General features: G+C 34.3%; 3 protein-coding genes and 1 long non-coding RNA gene across 5 annotated transcripts; 1 reads left to right on the forward strand and 3 right to left on the reverse strand.

Moving 5' to 3' along the window:
* The first annotated feature begins 858 nt into the window (after positions 1-858).
* LOC110700514 lies at positions 859-10,656 on the forward strand. 2 transcript variants are annotated; one of them, XR_002507225.1, is made up of 4 exons: positions 859-1,113; positions 2,413-2,534; positions 5,170-5,267; positions 10,534-10,656. It is a non-coding gene; the product is annotated as an uncharacterized LOC110700514 (long non-coding RNA). The 2 variants fall into 2 exon arrangements; XR_002507224.1 differs by lacking the exon at positions 10,534-10,656 and having other exon boundaries at positions 861-1,113; positions 5,170-7,090.
* Positions 3,244-11,236, reverse strand: LOC110700512 (protein NUCLEAR FUSION DEFECTIVE 4-like). Its single transcript, XM_021878057.1, has 3 exons — positions 10,439-11,236; positions 7,085-9,643; positions 3,244-4,445 (listed from the first exon to the last, which is right to left on the reverse strand). Exons 1-2 carry the CDS (start codon positions 10,907-10,909, stop codon positions 8,525-8,527), a joined length of 1,590 nt encoding a protein of 529 aa, XP_021733749.1. The 5' UTR covers positions 10,910-11,236; the 3' UTR covers positions 3,244-4,445; positions 7,085-8,524.
* An 81-nt stretch (positions 11,237-11,317) lies between these two features.
* LOC110700513 lies at positions 11,318-13,337 on the reverse strand. The gene is made up of 2 exons (XM_021878058.1): positions 12,794-13,337; positions 11,318-12,623 (listed from the first exon to the last, which is right to left on the reverse strand). Exons 1-2 carry the CDS (start codon positions 13,250-13,252, stop codon positions 11,493-11,495), a joined length of 1,590 nt encoding a protein of 529 aa, XP_021733750.1. The 5' UTR covers positions 13,253-13,337; the 3' UTR covers positions 11,318-11,492.
* A 1,283-nt stretch (positions 13,338-14,620) lies between these two features.
* On the reverse strand, positions 14,621-21,085 carry LOC110700515. Its single transcript, XM_021878059.1, has 2 exons — positions 20,536-21,085; positions 14,621-15,945 (listed from the first exon to the last, which is right to left on the reverse strand). Exons 1-2 carry the CDS (start codon positions 21,010-21,012, stop codon positions 14,818-14,820), a joined length of 1,605 nt encoding a protein of 534 aa, XP_021733751.1. The 5' UTR covers positions 21,013-21,085; the 3' UTR covers positions 14,621-14,817.
* Between the last annotated feature and the right edge of the window lie 3,103 nt (positions 21,086-24,188).

Raw genomic sequence — 24,188 nt, forward strand, 5'->3', positions numbered from 1 at the left:
TATCTAATATATAACAATTTTTAGCACATAAATAAAATAAATGTTTTTAAAAATTCAAACAAACCGTGTATCGCACGGGCTTCATCTAGTTTATGCTTATTTGTAAAATTAACCGTATTTAAGACTCAATCTGTTTCGAACTTGACTCATTTGCATAGTAAACTAGCTAAGAGTAAACCTAGTTATTGGACAGGTTAGGTCATGGACGGTGTGGGTCAGCTGCGAGTTAGGTAAAAAAGGGTCACATTTTATTGGGTCAATAGCAAGTCAGGCCAATGCGAGTTACGGGCTAATATGGGGTCAATAATAGGCGGGCCAATAAACTATCAATTAAAATAAATGTGGACAAAACTATTATTAAGTATATATGAATACGAAAATATCTATGTAATTTTATTATTTTATTTTTACATTATCTATTTTTTTATCTATTAAATTGGACAAACATTTTAGCCTTATATTAACCCTACCTAATGAGGGTCATGTCCATAATAGACCCTATCCATTAAGAGCCCTTTAAACTTGACTCTGACCCTATTATTATTGGGGTACCCTACTCAATAACCAGATTTAGCTAAGAGTCAATCCAAAACCTAAAGTCACCCACCCAAAATTAACCCAAACATGAAGTAAACGGGTACAAACCTGCCCAAAATCTAAACTAAATAAATTGAAACCAAAACGACCCGAATTGGAATCAACTCAAACTCGAAACAGTAAATGATCCAAGTTAACCCATGACCCAAATAAATACAATTCGAACAAGTAAACACTCGGACTTAACATTGCCTGAATCCAACTTGAACCATAAAATCTAATTTGGCCCGAACCTAACTAGCCCACACTATTGAGCTCAACATCTCTATAATTTACGAAGTGCGAGTATTATGAATTTATGCTTGTTGTTAATCTCCCTTTTAATTTTATACATTACTATATAAAATAGACACACTCACTAGCTCACACACTAACCTAACATTATCCAAATTCGGGCCCAAAAAATAGACCCAATTTGTTAATTGGACCTTTACACTTTAGCGCGCACGCTGAAAGCTCCATTGAAGCGGCTTCTGAGCATTCTCATCTCCAATCTCCATTGAAGCAATTCCTGAGGTAATTTTTTTTTTCTTTTTTAATTATCGAATATATCAATTTCACAGTTTATCGTTAATTGTAATGGATGAACTCATGAACAGGATGTATTTCGATTCAAGTGTGTATTATTTTTTGGGTTTAAGTTTGAATTCGTAATTCTATTATTCAAATACGTATCCGAAATCTCAACACCAATTTAAGGTTTAATGATCATATTATTGATGGTTTTTTCATTAATCTTATGTATCTATCCCTTTCCCTTAATGTTTATCGAAGAAGTTGCTTAATATGATTAAATATTTTGAGGGGTTTCAAAAAAAAAAAAAAATTACATATTTTGAGGTGTCCTTGTTCATGTCACTTTGAAATCTTTTTATGAATTTGACCACGGATTATCAAAATATGGGCGAGTCTTTCATGGAAATAGTGCCTTTACTCGTAATGTCATATTGTCAGCAACTGTTGTGTATGGAATTTGTAGCAAATGTCTTCGTGCCAAGGTACCTACAGAGTTTTGTACTCCTTCCGTCTCTTTATTAATGTCCACTCTCTCTCTATTATGTGAGTAATAATTGATAGAAAGTGGACATTAATAAAGAGACGGAGGGAGTAATGTCGTATGGGCGAGTCTTTAACTTTGATGATGTTGTGGAGCTTCTACCTCTTTCTTTCCACTATTGAACACATTGAGATTCTGGTAAATATGGCTCACTTAGCTTAGAATTTATTATATACACCCGGGTATACGGTAATTTGCTCATTTACTAAATGACCAAAAATATTCAGCTCATTTATTAAATGAGCAAAAATTAATGAGTAAATTACCCAGATGTACACAATAGGCTCTCCACTTAGCTTCCCCAATGATATATAAGTAATAACATGTGGACAAAGTTAGTATATTAAAAGCATGTGGACAAAATTATTACTTCCTCTATTTTTTTTAAAGCATCACAGTGATAGAAGAGAGATAGAGAGAGTTTGTTAACTAAAAAGGAAAGTGATGCAACAAATATGAAACTTTCGTGTTAGGAAAGTGATGCAACTAAAAAGAAACGGAGGAAGTATATTAATAGTGCAAAAGCAAAAACATGTGCCATTAAACAGGTGGAATCTTTATAGGTAATATTGTTGACATTTGTTGGTCTTTGTTGCAGTTGCCAAAAAAAAAAAATGTATATGGCTTAAAATTCCCTAGTATATTACCAGATTGGAATGCTCTAATCATGTAAGATTCTTGTAAGGCAGGTTTACGAAATTGGATCGCCAACTTGAATTCTTCGCTAAAAGTTCTCTTCTTGTGTATTTCTTGTCTAGGAACACAAAATGTCTGATGTGCATCTGAAGCTTGACCGAAGTACCATATATTGGAGTATGTGGTGGAAACTTAGAAAATCTGTGGCAAGTGGTGCTAAACTGCTAACTGCTTAGAGTTTAAGGTTAGCTTTATGTGTTTTTGCTAACTGGAATTGTTTCTGCCCCTTCCCTCTTGAAAGCCCTGCTTTTGTTTTGTTAGTTATATATTTCAAAATAGTGTCATTTTGTTAATTTGTAATCATGCTTTCATTGACACAAACATCAATAGATTAGTGGATAATTTGTAGTTTGTTGTTATATGCTCATTTTGTGAAGATGACGTTATTCTTTTACTTGCTTTAGAATTTTGTTCAATCAGTTTTGAAATTTAATTTTTTTCTGCATTCTGATATGTGTCTCGTACAATAATCCAAATGGAACAGCTGATCAAATTTCACAAAATCCTGTCTAGCATCAGGCAATACTATATATCACTTACACCAACTTTAGGTAGCCAGGAGGGAGAAAAATGATGTCATTGAGCACCATTGGAAGTGTATCCAATTCTTTAGATCTTAATCGTGACATCCATTTTTATCTCAGCTGCCTCCAACTACGAAAGGCTTCACATTTACACATCCTAATTCCTAATGCCCGAGGAAAAAGAGATTGCGGTATGAAACTGTTATAAGCAGGGAGTACTTCCATGCTTTAGATTAAACCTGCTATGCATACTGTACTTTTCTTACAACTTACAAGAGACCGAGACTCTATCAATAATAATCAAAACCATTGTCTTATTTCATTTCTTATGCTCCTATTGATGACATCATTATATCTTATAGAACAAAGTGGACCAAACAACATATGATAGATGAACAAGAACCCTTACATTAAAAGCTTTACTTTTTAAGGAAACGCAATCTTCTTAGCACAACGGACTGGTAAAATGCCTTAGTTCGGAAGAACAATGTTAGAGCAATAAGAAATCCTAATAGGCTTATGAATGCCAAGATAAAGAAGGATACCATGAAACACTGAACCCCGTAGCAAGTATTGTCCTCCCCTGCTTGTTTGTCATAGATATGTCCAATCACCCAAACTGAGAGGATGTAAGTGCCAACCGGACTTGCTATACCAATGGTATTGAAAATTGTACCCATATGCTGAACACCAAATATCTCTGCAGTAATAGTAGGCATTAGGCTCCACTGAGCACCATAACATATCCCAACCAGGGTAGTTCCTATGTACAAATTTCCTGAGAAGCCCAAAGAAATAACGAGATGCCCTGCAATCATGGTTGCTTGAGTGATTGCAACCATCAGCGGTCGTGTCCATCCTTTTTGCCGCAGTAATATATCAGATATGTACCCTGCTCCAAAACGACCTAGGAAATTCCATATTGACTAAAGTGAAACCAATGTATTGATCTTGACTGTATCATAACCCAGTGATTGCCCTATCTGGCTTAGATTGTTTATGGTAGCAAGCCCTGAACCCATTCCGCAAGACATGGAAACAAACAACAACCAAAAGTTTAAGCTCTGCATGGCCTTCATAATATCTATGTTTTCTTCGGCTGGTAGTGGTATTTCATTCAAAGTAATGGATAGTTCATTGTAATCTTTTTCACCCACAAACTCATCAGATGCATGTAAATAATTACTGTCAGCCAGTGGCTCTTTTTCCAGAAGCAGTGTCTGAGATTTTTCCTTGCCAATAGCTTCTAGGGCAATTCTAAGAGGTGAACCAAGCAACAACAATAGAACTACCAGTGCAAAAAGGCGTGCCCATTGTGGAAAGACGAGTACATTTTCCAGTATGATGATGATCATAAGAAACACAGCCAGAATCAGGGCAATTAGTGAGAAGCGATTTAGGTGCCTTTTGTCGTCGGATCCACTTGCTGGACAGATTTTTACCAAGCACATCAGTGAGAAAGTGACTGTAGTTGGCAACAAAGCCAGCATTAGAATGAAGTTACTCTGGTTGCCCTTGAAAAATGCTTGATATATTTGGATTAAAATTGCTCCAGTCAGTCCAAGAAATCCCTGGCCATTAGGGGAAAAAGGAAAGTATCAGTAACTTTATTTGAACTGGAAGTTAAGAAAAGCCATGTATGTGCACAACTTATAACAAATCAAAGTTTTGTGCTGAAAAGTTGTTAATAACTTAATTTGTTATCTACTTGAGAAATTATAGACTCTAGAGTCTTAAAAAGAGTCTCAAGCATTGCTTATTACCATTGTTAATGCAGTTAATCTCTGATTAAGTGTCTTTTATGGCACTAATAGTGTTGGTGCCATATAGACGCCTAGATGAGTTACATTTTGATAGTAGTTTTATTTTTATTTTTGTTTTTTTGAAATATACTGTATACACTCGTAAAATGTTGGCTGTAGCTCATTACTTTCTCTTTTATTACCATTGCTGTCTTTTACTATGCCGTTATATTTGATCTAATATGCATCTTTACTGTAGTTTGTTTCTTAAAAAAAAAAAGTTAGTATTGTCAGATCTTACACTCATAAATGGACGATTTTTTGACCATCAGCACTTAGAATGAATTTCCTTTGATTATTGCTATGTTTGTTACAGGTCTACCTGGCATGATTTCTGACCTTTGTCTAGTACTGTAATATTGTCCATGATCTTTGTGGCTTTTTGTGCAGTGTGGACATAGGTTGCCGGGTGTTTGCCTGTAATTTTAGTTCAAAGTTTGTATTGACTACTAAAGGGTTTATAATCCTTTATTATCTGTTTATTGTGATACAGCTGACTAATAAGACTGCTGATCTCTGGTGAGGTTGATTCAAAGCTTGGAAGGCGTAGATTTGAATGACATAGAAGAGGTTTGAATCCATGGCAAACAAGTAATACTTCCTATGTTCACTTTTAATTGCAACTCTTCTTTCAATTTATTGCTTAACATAAAAAGATGAATTATGAGTAGGTGTCACTCGATGATGTGTTGATGACTTGATGTCTGCTTGAGCTTCCTGCTTTTAGTATCAATAGAGTTGATTTTGGTTTAGATTGTGGGTTTGTGGTCCAGCCAATCTTGTGGAGCTGTAGAGGACAGGCTATCCCAGGAATATTTATATTACATGTCCATTGAGTAAGTTATAAGTAGCCTTCAAAACTGTATTACTAAGTAATATCGCTTTCGAAATTGCTGGCCTATTTGGGTGGCTTACCTATGGTTTATCCGGATTTGTTGACGAGTGTCTAAGGTTGTTGATCTCTATGTGAGATTGTGAGGTGGGACTTGGGAGTCCTTAATTGTTTAACGTAACAATCAACAATTGATAATACTAAGTATACTTTTGCATCTTCGAAATTTTAGAACCAATCAAATAAGTATTTATGATTTTTTTTAGTCAGAAGAAAAAGAGTTGCCCGATGAATCTATGGGTTTCTTATTTGAAAAGAGATTGTTTAGTTAGAGGTATAGGTGTCAAAAATTGACTTGATTGATCCGAACAATATTCGATTTAGATTTCAATTTATATAGATACAATAATTTAGCATGACTCAAATTTGAAATAAACCTAACCTCACTCGACTTTGCTGGACTTGACCTAATTACTCGAATTGACATCTTTAGTTAGGGCATTCAATAGTTTTCCAACTCATCAATTTGCAAGATTTAATGTTTTTCTTTTTACTCTGTTTATTTTATTTTAAAAAGTAAATACAATGTAAAGATTAGGAGCATCTTCTTAGAAAATTGTGCCCTAATCTATGCAAGTATGCAGGAGTAAAAAAAAAAAAAAAAAAAAAAAAAGAAAATTTATTATTTATAAAAGGATTGTTGTCCTTATGGGTCGGAGTAGAATAGCTGAAAGAGGCCATATTATTAAGTATGCCCCCAAGAAATGTGATTTTTGTAGAGTGAAGATTGAATGAATGTTTTTTTAAGGAAGTCATATGGGATATGGCTATAGGATTTATTAGTAACTAAAAAATCTAAGTGCATGAAACAAGACAATTGAACCATCGATCTCCTAAATTGTCTAGTGGTCCTAATTTTGAGAATTGTTGATTTTAATATGGGACAAAGTGGTCCCACTTGAGTAGTTAGTGCATAGCTAAATTATATCCAAAATACAGTATATCCTTTAAAACTTAATAGAGAACTAATCAGAACAAAAATCTTTATCTAGATCTCAAAAAAAAAAAAAATCTTTCTCTTGATAATTTTCACAATATTGATGGGTTAAAGGTACATGTATCAATTTTAATATAATTAAGAAAGATACACAAAATTAGACCCCTTTTTTGCTCCCTTTATTGATAGACAATTTCATTGCCTGCGTTCGTTGGTTTAAAAAAAAAAAAAAAGAAGAAATGCTTTTTCGTAAACTATAAAGTAATTGTATCAATTGTACAATTTTTTTTTTTCTCTAATTTTAAATTTTTATAACCTTTTGTTTTCGTTGATTTAATTAATTTTATCAAATTCATTTCCATTTTGACAATTTGCTCTATTACTATACCTTACACCTTATGGAACCTATAGATATTAGTCTTCTATTTTTGACTTAGTAATAAAGTCTAACGATATAGGTCTTCTATTTTTGACATTGCATTGATTGTAATGTACTGCTGTAGGATATTTGCAGACACATGAAAAACAAACAATTTAAACATATAAATTTAAAAATTAAAACAATTGAGTTCAAATCACCTTCAAGATGCCCACAATGGTCCCGCTATAATCTGGAAAATTCAGCACACCAGTGACAACAGTGGCAGTGCTGAAGAAAGTTGGACCATGGGCAGCTAGGAACATGAAGATGCACATGAGGGGTACAGGAGGCCGAGGGATGAACCCGACAACTGCAAGCCACATTAAGAAGTAGCCTAAAAAGCATTGTATATTTCCTACCGCAAGGACCACCCAGGGCCCGTGGAAGCAATGCCAGGGGTGAGGTCTGGAGGAGGCGGTGACGGCAGCGTATAGGAGGCCAGAAAGGACTCCTACATTACTACCAATGTCTTTGAACACAGACACAGTATCCAGGGTTGATTGATCGTAGGATTGGGAGGATTTGATTGCAGGTGAATATACACCAAAGGCATAAGAACCTCCTACGATTGATTGTATCCATATGCTGGCCACTGTTGCCATCCATCTTTCACTACTGCTCATATTGATATAGGTGATATTCTTACAACTCGTTTGAATAGGATCGAGTTTAGGAAGCCAAGGGAAGAGTATTTTCTTGCTTAAATAACACTAGATGACTAAGATGAGGGAAGGCAGGGGGAGGGTGATAAATACATTTGTTGAAATTATTTTTGCATGCCTATATTGCCCTTACTAGGGAGTGCGACCGGTAACGGGACTACTAATGGTGCGTTTTGATAGCAATGATTGGAGTTGGAGGAAAGGGAGAAAGAAAGAAAGCTGGGCTGACTTAAACATTTTAAAGGATGTGTACTACGGAGTAATTATGAAAATCGAGCCCTAAAAACCCGTAAAAGAACAATTTTTGTAGAGTGAAGGGAGGTGAAGTGAGAAAGGATAAATAGCAAAGGAGAAAAAAGAGATAAGTTAGATGACAGAGTTGTGGTGAGGGTGAGGATGGGGTGATTGTTAAGGCTCATTTTGTCATAGATAAGTGTTAGTGGTTAAAAAAGGAAAAGCCAAGATAGGAACTTGACATCTTTGTCATATGAAAGCAATGGCTTAAAATTCAATTCATTCCTATTCTCTCCAACTTACAATAGAATTTAAGATAAATGTGATTTGTTTCCATTGTAGGTTTCTTTTTTTTTTTTTTTTCTTCTTTCTGAGGTAAATATGGAAGGGGCTATTTAAACAAACAATTTTCACCATTCCTATACAATGAAAGTCCTTGTAACTACAACTTCGTAAAAAGTGTTAGTTTGTTACTTCCTATATGCTACCAAATGATTAATTACTAAGTGCTCCCTCTATCCCTTTTTTTGCACTAAGGACTTATTTTTTGTGAGAGTATTTTGGGTCAAATAGTGAAAAAGTAAGGGACAAATAGAGTAATCAATAGTAACTATAGGACCAAACAATACAAACAAGAAGCCACATTGAAACCCCTTCCTTGAGGGGAAAAAGAATTGATACATACATCCAAGCTTTACAGTTTCAAAGAATATGTAATCTTCTTAAGACAACAAACTTATAAAATGCCCTTGTTCGGAAGAACAATGTCAAAGCAACAAGAAACCCCAAAAAGCTAACAAAAGCCAAGATAAAGAAGGATGACATGAAACAGTGTACTCCATAGCAAGTATTGGAATTCCTTGCTTGTCTGTCATATATATTTCCAATCACCCAAACCGAGAGGAAGTAAGTTCCTATAGGGCTCGCGATACCAATGGTGTTGAAGATAGTACCCATATGTTTCACCCCAAAGATCTCTGCAGTGATTGTAGGCATTAGACTCCACTGTGCACCATAGCATATCCCAACCAAAATAGTTCCAATGTACAAATTCCCCGGAAATCCTAATGAAATAACAAGATGTCCCACAGTCATGGTTGCTAGACTTATTGCTATCATTAATGGTCGCGCCAAACCTTTTTGGCGCAATAAGATATCAGATATGTAGCCTGCTCCAAAACGGCCTAGAAAATTCCATATTGACCATAGAGAAACCAATGTATTGGTCTTCACCATGTCGTAGCCAAGTGACTGTCCTATCTGACTCATATTGTTTATAGTAGCAAGTCCTGAACCCATTCCACATGACATAGCAATAAACAATAACCAAAAGTTTAAGCTACATGTGGCATCTAATATATCCATGCTTTCTTCAACGGGTTGTATCTCATCTGAAGCACTAGGTAGTACTTTATATTCCTCAGTTGCAACAACACTCTCAGCTGGTGATTCGCCTTCCAGAAGCACTCGGTACATATTTTCGTTTCTAGTAGCTTCAATGGCGGTTTTGAGAGGTAATGAGAGCAGTACTATAAGAACTGCAACTGTAATAAACCGTGCCCATCGTGAAAATTCGATAACATTCTCCAATATGATAATGATCATTATAAAGGCAGCTAGGACCAGGGCAACCACAGAGAAATGGTTGAGGTACTTTTTGTCATCCGGTCTGCTTCCTGGGCTGATTCTCACCAAACACATCACTGTGAAAGTGACTGTAGTTGGCAACAAAGCTAGCATTAGTATGAATGTGCTTTGATTGCCCTTGAAAAATGCTTGATAAACTTGGATTGTCATTGCTCCGGTAAGTCCAAGAAAGCCCTGACCATATGAATTACGAAATCACTCAATAACATTCAATTAACAATAGAAGATTACTTATGTAAGCATAAGCTGTAACTTCTGATATTTGTTGAGATAATTTTTTGAATATTATGTACTCTAAGGTCTAGATGACTAGTATGAAGTTTGTGTTCAATTTTTTTTTAAAGTTGAAATAGGCAACCCAAGAATACTTTTATGTAGTTTCCTTGTACAGATCTTTTGGGTAGTCTTTGGAATGGTCTTGATTATCTGGATGACTTGGGATCATGTGCTATCAATGGTGTTGTGGACCGATACGACTCCTCAATATGGGTTTTGTCCAATTTTTAGAGATTAGAGTTAGGAAGACTTGCTCAATATCTGTTTGTTGAGATTTTCTTTGCTTTTGGAGGGACTCTCTAGTGTAGACCTATGGCTCAATCTGTTGCAACTTGCAAGTATGGTTTATGTGTTTAGAGAGATTCGTTCTATAAGGTACAATCTATGGCTCAATCTCTATCTTATAGTTCACCTCCATGGATCCTAGAAAAACTTATATTAGAAATTGCTTGGATTTTGCATGGAAGACATGCTCTATATCTAATTTTGAGTGCTTTATGTGTTTAGAGAGATTCGTTCTATAAGGTATAATCTATGGCTCTTTCAATCGCGACAATCTGTTGGAAGGATGGTGTTATCTAATGTCTTGTGCCATGCTAGCAAAATTGGATTTGTTATACAAAAGCACACAAATACACAATATTCTAAGGGTAAAAAAAATACATATGTAACTTCAAATTTGAATGAACTGACCTTCAATATCCCCACAATAGTCCCATTATATTCTGGGAAATTCAGAACACCTGTAACAACATTAGCTGTACTGAAGAAAGTTTGAGCATGGGCAGCTAGGAACATGAAGAAGCACATAAGGGGCACAGGTGGCCGAGGTATTAGGCCAACAACCGCGAGCCACATGAAGAAGTATCCCAAGAAGCACTGGACTGCCCCTGCAGCAAGGACTATCCATGGTCCATGGAAGCATCGCCAACGATGAGGTCCAGATGAGGCAGCAGTGGCTGCATACAGGAGACCTGAGAGGACACCAGCATTAGCACCAATGTCTTTGAAGACAGAGACTGTGTCAAGTGTGGACTGATCATAGGATTGAGAGGATTTTAGTGCAGGGGAGTATACACCAAAGGCGTAGGAACCTCCCATGGTTGCTTGTATCCATATACTAGCCACAGTTGCCACCCATCGGTTGCCAACGATGTTGTCCATTGCATCTATTTTGTGTTCAATGAAATTCTAATGTTTTTCTTTTCTTTGTTTGAGATTAATTTGAGGGACTTGTGTTGTTCTTCTGTATTTCTTTTCTTTCTTTGAGATTAAATTTAAGGGACTTGTGTTAGTTCATGCACTCATGGAGTAGGTCTTTGGTTGCTGTTTCCACGTTGCTTGGCATTATTAGTACTATAAATTATTAAAAGATTTGATCGTATTAGCAGAAAGATTTGGAAAAATAACCCTTTTCACATAATTAAAGCATAGATAGTACTATTTAGCCATTTTTTTAGATATGCAAGTTGTACACAATATATAAATTAGCTATCGTGAAGCATACATAATTATATTTAATTGTACTTATAATTGAATAATTCTCAAGAAAACAATAAGCAATAATAATTTACGAAAATACGAAGTGTACTTATTTAGTAAACATATACGTGTCCGCACAAGTTTGAGGTGTACTTGAGAATTGTTCTTCATACTCATCTCTTCCTTAAAATGTCATACTTGCTAATGCACAACTTATGAGGTGGAGTCGACGATTCTTGGCAATAGCAATGGCGGTTGCCTTTTGTTATCTATTTAGAGAGCGGTGTAGTTTTCTTAGCACAACAGACCCGTAAAACACCCTTGTTCGGAAGAACAACGTGAGAGCAACAAGAAAACCCAATAAGCTTACAAATGCCAATACAAAGAAGGATACCATGAAGCAATGAACACCAAGACAAGTATTTTGCTCTGCTGCTTCTTTGTCGTAAATATGCCCAATCACCCAAACAGAGAGAACATAAGTTCCCAAAGGATTTGCTATAGCAATGGCATTGTAAATGGTTCCCAGATGCAAAACACCGAAAATTTCTGAAGCTATAGTAGGCATCAAACTCCACAATGCACCATAACATATTCCCACCAAGATTGTTCCTATGTACAAATTACCAACAAATCCAGAACTGATAATCAAATGTCCTACAGTCATAGCTCCTAGCGCGATTGCCATGACTAACGGCCTAGCCCATCCCCTTTGGCGCAGTAGGATATCAGATGTATAACCTGCTCCTAGACGACCAAAGAAGTTCCATATCGACCATAGGGAAACCAAAGTATTAGTCTTGGTTGTATCATATCCAAGCGATTCTCCTAACTGACTCATATTGTTTATGGTGGCAAGTCCTGACCCCATTCCACATAACGTAACAAGAAACAAAAGCCAGAAGTTAAAGCTTCCCATAGCTTCCAAGAGGTTCATGTTTTCGTGACACAACTCGACAACTTCTTCACCCACAAGGCTCTTCTCAGGTTCATTTGAATCAGCATCATCACAAGGTGGTAATGCATCGTCTTTCACGAGCAGTGGGTGTGATTTCTCCTCATTGTTAGCTTCTGTAGCGACTTTTAGAGGCAAAGAGAGAAATGAAAGAAGAACTAGAAACGAGAGAAGGCGCGCCCATTGTGGGAACACGAAAATGGCTTCCATTACAATGATGATCATTAGATATGTAGCAAGAAGTATAGAGACTATGGACATAGCATTCAGGGGGTTCTTGTTCTGAACTGTTTTATCAGGGTATTGTCTCACAAAATATATGAGTGATATTGAGACTATACTTGGCAATAATGCAAGCATTAGTATGTATGTACTTGGATTTCCATTGAAAAATGCTTTATATATTTGGATTAAGATTGCTCCACTTAGTCCTAGAAAACCCTGCTCATATAATATACGAATCATAAATTAGTAAAACATACAATCATCTTCTTGAAATCATGTAATAATAGTAGAAAATCATATTCAAAGTTCATTAAAACATATTTTATAAAGTTGAATATAGACTTCAATGCTTCATTTATATTGAGTATATATATATATATATGTACCTTCATAAGCCCTACAACCGTACCGCTACATTCAGGGAAATTTTGGACAGACGTAACAACATTCCAAGTATTGAAGAATGTTAGAAAATGAGCAGCAACAAACATAAATAAACACATAAGAGGCACGGGTGGCCGAGGGATGACACCAACCACAGCTAACCACATGGAGAAGTAGCCCAAGAACCCCTCGGCCGCCCCCAACACGTGTACCACCCATGGTACGCTATACCTAGAGGACGCCGCAGTGTAGAGGAGGCCGGAGAGAACTCCGGAAGTAGAGCCGATGTCTTTGAAGACCGAGACGGTGTTTAAGGTGGACTGATCATAGGATTGGGAGGTTTTTAGTACAGGAGAATATATGCTAAAAGTGTATATACCACCTAGTAATGCTTCTATCCATATGCTTGAAGCTAATGCTATCCATCTACTATTGTACCTACTAATTACAGAGCTTTCCATGACAATTATTAATTAATTTCAACTTTAGATTATTTTATGTTAAGGATAAGATGGACGAAAATGGAAAATACTTAATTTGGTAAAGTATGCTGCATGGAATATAATCATTAATCAATATATATGGACGTTGTACAATATAATGTTGAGAAACTTTATGTTATTGTGGTTTGTGGATGTAAGTTAATTTGATATAAAATCTTATGCATGGCCTACGTAAAGCATTAAATTATCTGGTTGGGAGGAGTAAAATAATTTCTCTTTGCTTTAGTCATTTTCTATGAGTGGAGAAATTAAAGTGACCACAGATATAAATTCCCTTCTTTTTAGGTCACTTAAATCATAAATTTTTTTTTGTTAATCTTGATGGCAATTATGTAAATATATTGAAAAAGCGTGGTTATTTATTCAGTACTTTTGGTGAGCTGTCTAATTACTGTTTACAACTTGCTTATACTGTTTGGTAAGGAAATTACACATGTACCCCTCAACTAGTACATGAAAATACGCATGTACCCCTTCCCTGATACTTGAAAAGACAATTATACCCTCCGATAAACAAATGGGGAATTAACTGGGTACAACTCAAAAATTTAAAAGTAATATCACCTTACGTAAATCGATAAAAGTTTTTGCAAATCTTTAATCTCACACTAACAAAAATTATAAAAGCGAGATATTAATAATGAACTCATCAAGATGAATCAAACTTAGCTTGATCCCATATAACTATTTTTTTTATAAGAGAATCCATATAACTATATTTGTTTTTATAGATTGAGAGAAATTTAGAAGATTTTCTCATATTTTTTAAAATCAAAAGAATTCAAATTGAAATATCATTGTGAAATGAAGGGAGTATCAATCTAAATCGTACAAAGAGTCCACATAACAATGGATAAATAAGATGGGTCTTTTGTCAAAAACTATTTTGAATTTTTAATACAAGTAGGGTACGGTGATTTTTATGTTTGAGTAACGGATATAAAATGACTAATCAAATGAGTTTTAACGGGTTATTTCAATTGTTAAATAATCGCTAGAGACGAGATCAAATCATATCTTGACATCTATTTATGGAAGGGACGTCGTACAAGCGTGATTTACTACACTAGACAAAGGCATCATCTGGTGAAAACAATAACTAGCCAGAATTGCAAGAATTGAAAATCCATTACAATGATGTGGATGGTGATGCCGTATTTGTTGGATTATGTGATTGTGATAGAACACTTGTCTCTGAAATAGAAACTACTTACAAATAGAACAAGGACAATCAAACAAAAACAAATAAACATAAAGTTGAACAATACTAGTATACCAAGGATTGTAACAAGGAGAATAATTATTTACATAGATGTACTCACAAAATATCAAAATCAAACCTTTTTGTTCAAATAATTTACATATAAAATATAAATAAGCAAACAAGAATATATACTTTCATGAAATTGGACTAACAAGTTCATAGTGTACTTAGTAACGAACTAACGATACAAATCTCTTTCTAAAAGTGTGTGCCAATGCGTTATCTTATAACTTATGGTTGAACCATCAATCCATCTTCTTTACCGTCTTAGAGAATAGTGTAGTCTTCTTAGCACAACAGACCTATAAAACACCCTTGTTCGGAAGAACAAAGTAAGAGCAACAATAAACCCCAAGAAGCTAACAAATGCCAACACAAAGAAGGATACCATGAAGCAATGAACACCAAGGCATGAATTATGCTCCCCTGCTTCTTCGTCGTAGATATGGCCAATCACCCAAACAGACAGAACATAAGTTCCCAAAGGATTTGCCATAGCAATGGCATTGTATATAGTTCCCATATGCAAAACACCGAAGATTTCCGAAGTTATAGTAGGCATTAAACTCCACAATGCACCATAACATATTCCCACCAAGATTGTACCTATGTACAAATTTCCAAAGAATCCTGAACCAATGATCACATGTCCTATAGTCATTGCTCCTAGCGCGACAACCATGACCAATGGCCTAGCCCATCCTCTTCGTCGTAGTAGGATATCAGATATATATCCTGCTCCAAATCGACCAAAGAAGTTCCATATCGACCATAGTGACACCAATGTATTAATCTTGCTTGTGTTATAACTAAGTGATTGGCCTAATTGGCTCATGTTGTTTATAGTGGCAAGACCCGAACCCATTCCACATAATATAGCAAGAAACAATAGCCAAAAATTGATGCTTCCCATAGCTTCCAAGATATTCATGCTTTCTTGACACAATTCGACGTTTTCTTCACCCACTAGGCTCTTCTCTGGCTCGTTTGAATCATTTGAGTCATAGAGTAATGGTTCTGTTTTTAGGAGAAGTGGTTGAGATTTCTCCTTCTTGTTTGCCTCAGTCGCGATTTTTAGAGGTAAAGAGAGGAATAATATAAGGACTAGAAAGTTTAGAAGGCGCGCCCAATGGGGGAACACTAGAATGTCTTCTAAGATGAGGATGATCATAAGATATGCAGCAAGAAGCATTGAGACTATGGACATAGAATTTAGGTGGTTTTTGTCTTCTGATGTTTTATTTGGACATAATTTCACTAAATATATGAGAGATAATGAGACTATACTTGGTAACAATGCAAGCATTAGTATGTATGTGCTTGGATTTCCCTTGAAAAATGCTTTGTATACTTGGATTAAGATTGCTCCACTTAGTCCTAGGAAACCCTGTTCGAAAACTAGAATTAGATGAGCAATTAATCGACATAATTTTGTATTAAGATACTAATACGACTTAGTTAACACTCAAATATTTCTTATCAAATGTTAACTCGTGCCCATGGTTAAATTAATTGGTTGTATATTAATTTCTAATAGGTTTTCCTAATCAAGACGAATCCAATAAAAATTAAGCAAAAAGTAGAGTAATTATTAAAGAATTAGAAACATAAAAGTAGAGTGTTTCTTTTTTATTGCAGAATTAGAAACATAAAACATTTTATTATTTTGAATTTTAGACATATGGTGTACTAATGTACTTCATCTTTTCAAAAAAGTGCATAGCTCATTATTGCCTTTTTCATTAGATCGCGTCAAGAAATTAATTTATTTTATGAAGATTGGATATGATTAAACTTTAAAATTATATTCAAAAAATTACGAGTATTGAAGTTTTTTTTTTCCCTCTAGGAAAATACGAGTATTGAAATTGATCAAGTCATTAAGAATGTATAAATATCGATAGTAGCTTTGGAATAATTAAAACACTATTTGTTTACTAGGCCTTATATGACTGTTCAACGAATCCTTTACATAAGAATAACAATGTAACATACGATTTACGACTTTTTTTTTTTTGAAAAAAAAAAAAAAAAAAAACATTATTTTTTTTTATTTTTTTTTTAGCTCAATCAAACATACGATTGGCGTTTGATAATTTCCTCCAACAGTACCTTTTGCTGTTGGTCTGTTGTTCAACTTGCCTTCTCTTTATTGTGAAAATGTGAAGGGAATAAATTAAACGTGCTTTAAAAAAAAAAAGGAATAAATTAAACGTTATCTTCTATAAAAGCATTTTTTTGTTTAGTGTTTGACATTATTTATCCAAAAGCACCTTTTATATATTCTCTCCAGCTTTTACTTAAATTTTTCGTGAATTATTCCAACAGCAAAATCACCTAATGAAAATTAGGTAGTGTGTGTCAATTAATCGATTTAGCGGGTAAAAGTATTAAAAGTAGAATTCAAGATTTCAAGTGTAATTTTACCACAGTTAAGTCTTTATTCTTCTCATTTTGCAAGTTCATCAATTATTAGTTATATCTAGATTAATTACTAAAATAACGAACAATTATTATGACAACTACTTTTGTCAAACATGTCCTATACTTATGAAATAACCCCTTTCAAACCCGTAAACGAAAAAGACATACCTTCATAAGACAACAGTTCCGCTACAATCAGGGAAATTCTGGACAGACGTAACAACATTCCAAGTATTGAAATATGTTTGAGAATGAGCAGCAAGGAACATGAACACACACATCAAAGCCACAGGTGGGCGTGGGATAATTCCAACAACAGCTAACCACATAAGAAAGTAACCCAAGAACCCCTCGACCGCCCCCACCACATGAACCATCCAGGGCACGCCATTACCACGGTTGTTCCCCGAGGTAGCCGTGGTATATAAGAGACCGGCTAAGACCCCGGCGTTTGCACCTATATCTTTAAACACCGAGACGGTGTCTAGGGTGGACTGATCATAGGATTGTGAGGATTTAAGTATAGGAGAATACGTGCTAAAAGTGTACGTACCACCTAGTATTGCTTGTATCCATATACTTGCAGCTGTTGCAATCCATCTACTACTGCTTCTACTAATTATGGAGTCATCCATTGTACTTCATTAACTTTTCTTTGATAAATTTCTGATTTTGGTTATGATTTGAGAGAAATGGTAGGAGCTTATATTATAGTGTCGTATGCTATGAGAATTGGAATAAGGACAACGTACATATAACTGTATAACCTATGATATGATCGATATGAATTTTGTGCATGGCCTACATGTGAACATTATTATTGTAGGGAGGAGTAGTAAAAGAGTTTCTGGCCTTCTCCATCTTAATATCTTATATAATTTCCTTTGAGATAATTTATATGGACCATATCTACCCTTGTGGTCTCAAGTCTTATTTTTCTTTCAACGTTACATCTAACATGATCTTAGTTCTTTAGGGGTGTATGTGTATGTGACAGCAAAAACAAAAGGATCCCTTGGTGTAGAAGTTATAAGTTCATGTGAAATCTTTAAATTTACATCCCTCATTCGTCTATTTAATCAAAGTTACTATCAATCTTTGTAAGAAGTTATATGAAGTTGATTCAGAATTCACACGATTAAGTTTCTCGCTTTAAAAATTGATTTGACATATTACGGATATGAGAACAAACTAATTTTCAATGGTTCACTCAATTAAAAAAAAAAAAAAAAGTGAATATAATTCTAGAAAAACACATACTGTATTCCCTCCATCTATCATTTAAAGATTGTACATGCAATTTCAATTTTCGCTATATCAAAAAGGTACACATGACAAACTCAAAGGAACATCCCAAACTAATATACTCTATACTCCTTACAAGACAATCATCGGGATATGGGGAGATTAGTAACTTAGAGAATAGAGGTGTAAAAAACTAATCCTAAAATTGACCCGAAAAAACCAAATTCAGATTTTAACTTGTATGGACATATTAATTTAGCATGACTTCTATTGAAAATAGACCTGACTCAAACCAACCTCTTCAAACCCGACTCAAACATTCAAATTGACACCTATCCTATCGAAGAGGCAAATCAACCTGGAAAGGCCGTTAATGTTGTTCAACTCACTACTCTATAGTCTACACCTTCTTCACCTTATCTAAAAATAAGACAAAGTGGTCACTTGTCAATATACCGCCAAACAAACGCGTATTAGAGATTGAAACATGCAATTTTAGAGGTCGAATTACCATCAAGAAGGATAAGCACGTAAGGCGTGATAGTAGCAATAAAAACACACATAAACATAGGCGTCAACTGGTGAAAATTACAACTGGCCTGGTGCATGTACAAGAACTCAAATTTTTGCTTTGCTTTTGAGCTACACAAATTTCATACTCCAATAATGTTTGAATTTATTTTACAACTACTAATGCTTGTATTGGTTCAAATTTGGCCAAGTGTACTTTCATATAGCCTTTCAACATTCACCATTTTTTCTATTATAGGACAAATGTAGTTCAAAATATCAGTACAATATGTATTTTTTTCTTTTTCTTTTTCTTTTGCTAAGTTATAATTGATTGGAACACCGTACTCTTTTCTATCCCGTACTAGATTTTGGCCTATAAAAACAATACATGCTCTCTTAAGGTTTGTTCTCATATGTTTATTTTCAGCTCAGCTCAGTTCAGCTCTTAATTTCCTTCTCTTATAAAATATTCATTTCAGTTCAGTTCAGTTCAGCTCAGCTCAGCTCAACTGAGTTTAGTTAATGAGACAGGTTGTTAATCTCTTTAAGAAAACTAGCAACATATGAGTAATATCATAGGTTTTAGGCGTGTATAAGAAAATTCAATTTCTTTGTGATTAAGAATGTTGTTGCACAAATATTTATAATGTCCTCAACAGTCTAAGGTACAATGGTTTGGTTATACCCAATATTTCATCATTACTCAATCATTTTAACATACGATTATATTTTGAAAAATTGTAAACCGTTACTCCCTTAAATTTGTTGTCTCCGTTAACTTTTAATGATCTTTGAGGTAACGAATAGGGACATAGAGAGTACTCCTTTTTTTGTTTGGGGGTGGTTTAGAGATCCATTAGGACGGATGATGAGAATTGATCCTATTATTCATGGAAATAAAGTAAGGAAGCTCAACCACTCGAATTATCCTCACTTTTTCTTCTTTAGTGTGTGCTAAGATAACATGGCCAAAAAAAATAATTATTTAATCAACCTCGGCATATACCGACCTTCAAAATTTTAGAAGTAATTTAGCAAGTTCTCTTAGTATAGTGAAATATAGTTTAAATAGAGCAATTATATATGTTTACATGCTGAAACTACGCGAAATCTCTATTATGCACCAGAGTGCACAAACGTTGGTTTTTAGTGTTATAATTATTTACTACTTCGTATTTGTTAATGTATATTGGCCACTCAGAGAGATATAAGCAAAAATTACCAAATGAGCTAACTATCCTTGGGCAGGGGTGGTTCTAAGCATGTGCAGGGTGGTCGATCACACAGGATCCCTAAGTGAAACTATTATAAAAGGGTCCCTTTTTTTTTTTTGGACGGCAAAGAAACTTGTAAATTAATAATCTATTCTTCAATTTTATCATAAAATTAATAATTAATTAAAATAATTTTCCTTAAAGAAGTAATTTTAGGGCCCAATTTAACAAAATTGCATTGGGTCATTTCCAATGTTAGCATTTGTAGCCCATCCTCTGCCCTTGGGTGTAACTTATACTAAGGTAGTAAACTAGCATATATGCAACAATAAATTCTTTGAAACTAGCTAATTTAGCCGGTCAAGTAATAACAAATGAAATAATCTATGAATGCTAACAATTAAGTAGTTAACTAGCTTAATTGTTAAAATTTTTGTACTCGGGCAATTCATACATAGAAAACCATCATTGACATTTGACAAACAGAATAGCTAGCATAAGAAACATCTAATGCATGATTCTTAAGTTGAAAGCTATATATACAAAATCAACAAAATAAATGAGAAGACCGACGTATGTACCTTCATAAGCCCAACAGCGGTCCCACTATAATCAGGAAAATTCTGAACAGACGTAACAACATTCCAAGTATTAAAGAAAGTTTGTGAATGTGCTGCAAAAAACATGAACACACACATTATAGGCACGGGTGGCCGAGGGATCACCCCAACCACAGCCAACCACATGAAGAAATAACCCAAGAACCCCTCGGCCGCCCCCACCGTATGTACCACCCAGGGCACACCCGCATTGCGGTTATGCCCTGGGGATACGGCGGAGTATAAAAAGCCAGATAGAACCCCGGCATTTGAACCAATGTCTTTGAAGACCGACACGGTGTTTAAGGTGAATTGATCATAGGATTGGGATGATTTAAGGATTGGTGAATATATGCTAAATGTGTACGTCCCACCAATTATTGCTTGTATCCATATGCTAGCTGCTGTTGCTGCCCATCTACTATTACTACTAATCATAGAATTTTCCATTGATTGCATGTACAAGTTTTAATTTCTGTTTATGAGGCAGGAAATTTGGAATGGATTAAATAGAGATGGATTTATTTATGTTACATTAAAATGTGTATAATTATGGATGTCGTATAAATTGTGGTATGTTTATTGTACTGTTTATGATATTGATTGGTTAAATAATTAATTAAGTGGAGTATTATAATTGTTAAGTGGAGTAAAAGATCGAATTTCTCTTATGTTTAGTCATTATCTATCAAGAAGACAAAGGAACCTGATATAATTGACTATATGATGACTTATAAGTTTTATAATTAGTTGATCAAATCTTATTCTGCCTTAATTGCTGGGAGAATTTTTGTGTTAATCTCAATGTAAATTCTTGATTTTGGGTTAATATGGTGGTGCATGCAACCTAGCTATTTGTAATATAACTTGTACTCTTAAAATCTACTTCGTATGAAAGATTTTTAGCTAAGGTACTTTGATAGTTGGTTTAGAGTTGGTGACACTAAAGACTTAAGGATTACAAGTACAATAATAATAATTACTAAGTGTATGTGACACTTTGTTTTGCATTGTTCACTAGAATTTGGCGGTCCTCTAGGTCATCGACAATTAATGTGTATATGTGGTAGGATTACGGGAAGAAGATTTTTCTTTTAGCGAAAGTGATGGATATCGAACTTATGATAAGCACATTTGATGGTAATGAAAAAAATTAAAGTTATAGGGGTTACTATTAATTTTATCAGTTAATTAAACACGATAATAAACTCCAATAATGCACTTAGTCAATCATAATTATAAACCAAAATAATCAATGGGGTACAAAAAAATAACCAAACTATATATCAATTACTCGGCCAATTGACCAGATTGGTAAATAAAAAAGATCCTTAGCGACAATTTGGTAAAAAAATTTACTCCGGCGACAAATTGGTAAAAAAACTAACCCTAAGCGACAATTTGGTAAATAAAATAATCTCAGGCGACAATTAACTCAAAAAATACAAAAAATTTCGATAAATTACTCGCGAATGCTTAATATAGTTCGTTTTTCTTGTTATTTTACCAACCCTTTTTTTTTACGGAAATAACAATTTGAAGAAAAAAAAAACGTTAAGTATCAATTTTCACTTACGTTTCATACCCCTTATTCACGAATTTTTTTTAAAAAGGGGTTGGAAATAAAAAGGGATGACATGTAAATTCAAAATTTTAAATGGAAAAAATAAATTTAAGAACACAAAATAAATTAAAATAGGATTTTTAAATAGTTTGTCGGGAAAAAAATAGATTTTTTGGTCTAAATGTCGCCGGAATTTATTATTTTTACCAAATTGTCACATATTGTTAGCTTTTTTTACCAAACTGTCGCCGGAATAAATTTTTTTACCAAATTGTTGCTAGGGGTCTTTTTTATTTACCAATCTGGTCAATTGGCCCAATTACTCAAACAATTTAGCTATTTGGCTCCGTAAGTAACGATCTTTTGCCTAGGGCATAATTAATGCAACCAAACGCCTAAAAGTTAATCCAAAAATAAGACATGATCTACTTCAATTCTTTAATTTTCTCATTGAACGACCTTTCATTATTACTAATGTTATAAGATTATAACCTTTTTTTTTTTTTTTTTTTTTTTAATATTAGTTGTGTCAATTGTCTAATAAGTCTCTTCAGCCTCAGAAATCAACACTTGATTAATTAGACAAATATTTTTAAACATTTTAAAATAGTACTTTATACGTGTAAAACAGACTATCAACTACTCCGTACTCCATATTGGATTCATATTGTGTTCCAAAAGACAAAAATAATGCAAGGTAGTAGTAACGTCCGAGACCAGGAGAGTGGAAATAGAAGCAGGACAAAACTCAGTAGTTTTAGTCTAACATCAGTATCACTATATCAGGAAACATGGAATGGATCATCTAACTAACGTTAATTCGTAATTGAAATGATGATTTTATGCCATTTTTCCATCAATAAATGGCACGTAATACACTACTAAATACTAATGCATGATTTGTGTCAACAAGCATGACCTTTACTGGTGAAAAAGAAAAAAAAAAAAAAAAAAAAAAAAAAACATACGTAATTGTCGCGTACAAGAATCCTGGGTAACACAATTCAACTACGTTAAAGTACAACAATTATATTATTTTTAGTTGATTTGCTTGGCTTTTAAGCTACAATCTAATTAGATACAAAACGTATAATCAGCTAATTAAATATATTTCATCATGATGATCGAATGATCGATGATGCTACGCTCTACCTTCAACTCACGTACGAAGTACTGCCTTAAATTAATTGAGAAAAAATTTACTGTATTTTGTGATTTTTATTTATTTAAACATAACTAAAGTCATATAATAAGACCCTTTATTTACTGGTCATATCAAATTATTTTCAGTTCATTTTTACTCTAATAAGTTTAATTCAGTTCAGCTCAGATCCTAATTTTCTTCTCTCATGTAATATTCAGTTCAGTTCAGCTCTAATAAGTTCAATTCAATTCAGTTCAACTCTAATAAGTTCAATTCAATTCAGTTCAGTTCAGTTCAGCTCAGCTCAGCTCAGTCAATGAGAACAAACCCTGAGATTTAATTGTATTCATTTTATTGTGCGGTATTCAAATATCAACTTTTCATTATTAAATTCAAATTTCGAACTATGTTATGTAATTATATAATTATTATCATACAGTGTATATGTTTAGGACACTGCACGTTGCACAAAATTGATTAATGTTATGCTAATTTGGAATATATGGTACTCGTAGTAATGTGGGTTCAGCCGAGACAATATTTGTAACTTTGTAAGATTTTAATGAGTATAAGTAGTACTGTCAAAAACCGAACCGAACCGGGGAAACCGAACCGATTCAAACCGATCCGAATGAGAACCGAACCGTTTAGAAACCGCTTTTTTTAAACCGAAAACCGACCCGAACCGCATTTTAGTGAACCCGAAACCGAACCGATTCGAGTAACGTTAAACCGTTTAAGAACCGAACCAAAATCTAAACCGAACTGAAAGGAAACCGAACCGAAAATGAACCGAACCGTTTCTAACCCGAAACCGTTTGAACTGCCATAAAAACCGTTATAAACCGAACCGTTTATAAACCGAACCGTTTATAAACCGAACTGATTATAAACCGAACTGTTTATAAACCGAACCGTTTATAAACC

Source organism: Chenopodium quinoa, unplaced genomic scaffold (assembly GCF_001683475.1).
Source record: "Chenopodium quinoa cultivar QQ74 unplaced genomic scaffold, ASM168347v1, whole genome shotgun sequence".
In the NCBI taxonomy this organism is placed as follows: Eukaryota; Viridiplantae; Streptophyta; class Magnoliopsida; order Caryophyllales; family Amaranthaceae; genus Chenopodium; species Chenopodium quinoa.

What these genes read in the sequence shown, in the direction of transcription:
- LOC110700512 (XM_021878057.1), bottom strand. Translation starts at nt 10,909, where the DNA reads ATGGACAACATCGTTGGCAACCGATGGGTGGCAACTGTGGCTAGTATA. An exon ending in CTATTGTGGGGATATTGAAG is followed by an intron (nt 9,644 to 10,438) that starts GTCAGTTCATTC and finishes TCATATGGTCAG; the next exon opens with GGCTTTCTTGGACTTACCGG.
- LOC110700513 (XM_021878058.1), bottom strand. Translation starts at nt 13,252, where the DNA reads ATGGAAAGCTCTGTAATTAGTAGGTACAATAGTAGATGGATAGCATTA. An exon ending in CGGTTGTAGGGCTTATGAAG is followed by an intron (nt 12,624 to 12,793) that starts GTACATATATAT and finishes TTATATGAGCAG; the next exon opens with GGTTTTCTAGGACTAAGTGG.
- LOC110700515 (XM_021878059.1), bottom strand. Translation starts at nt 21,012, where the DNA reads ATGCAATCAATGGAAAATTCTATGATTAGTAGTAATAGTAGATGGGCA. An exon ending in CCGCTGTTGGGCTTATGAAG is followed by an intron (nt 15,946 to 20,535) that starts GTACATACGTCG and finishes GTTTTCGAACAG; the next exon opens with GGTTTCCTAGGACTAAGTGG.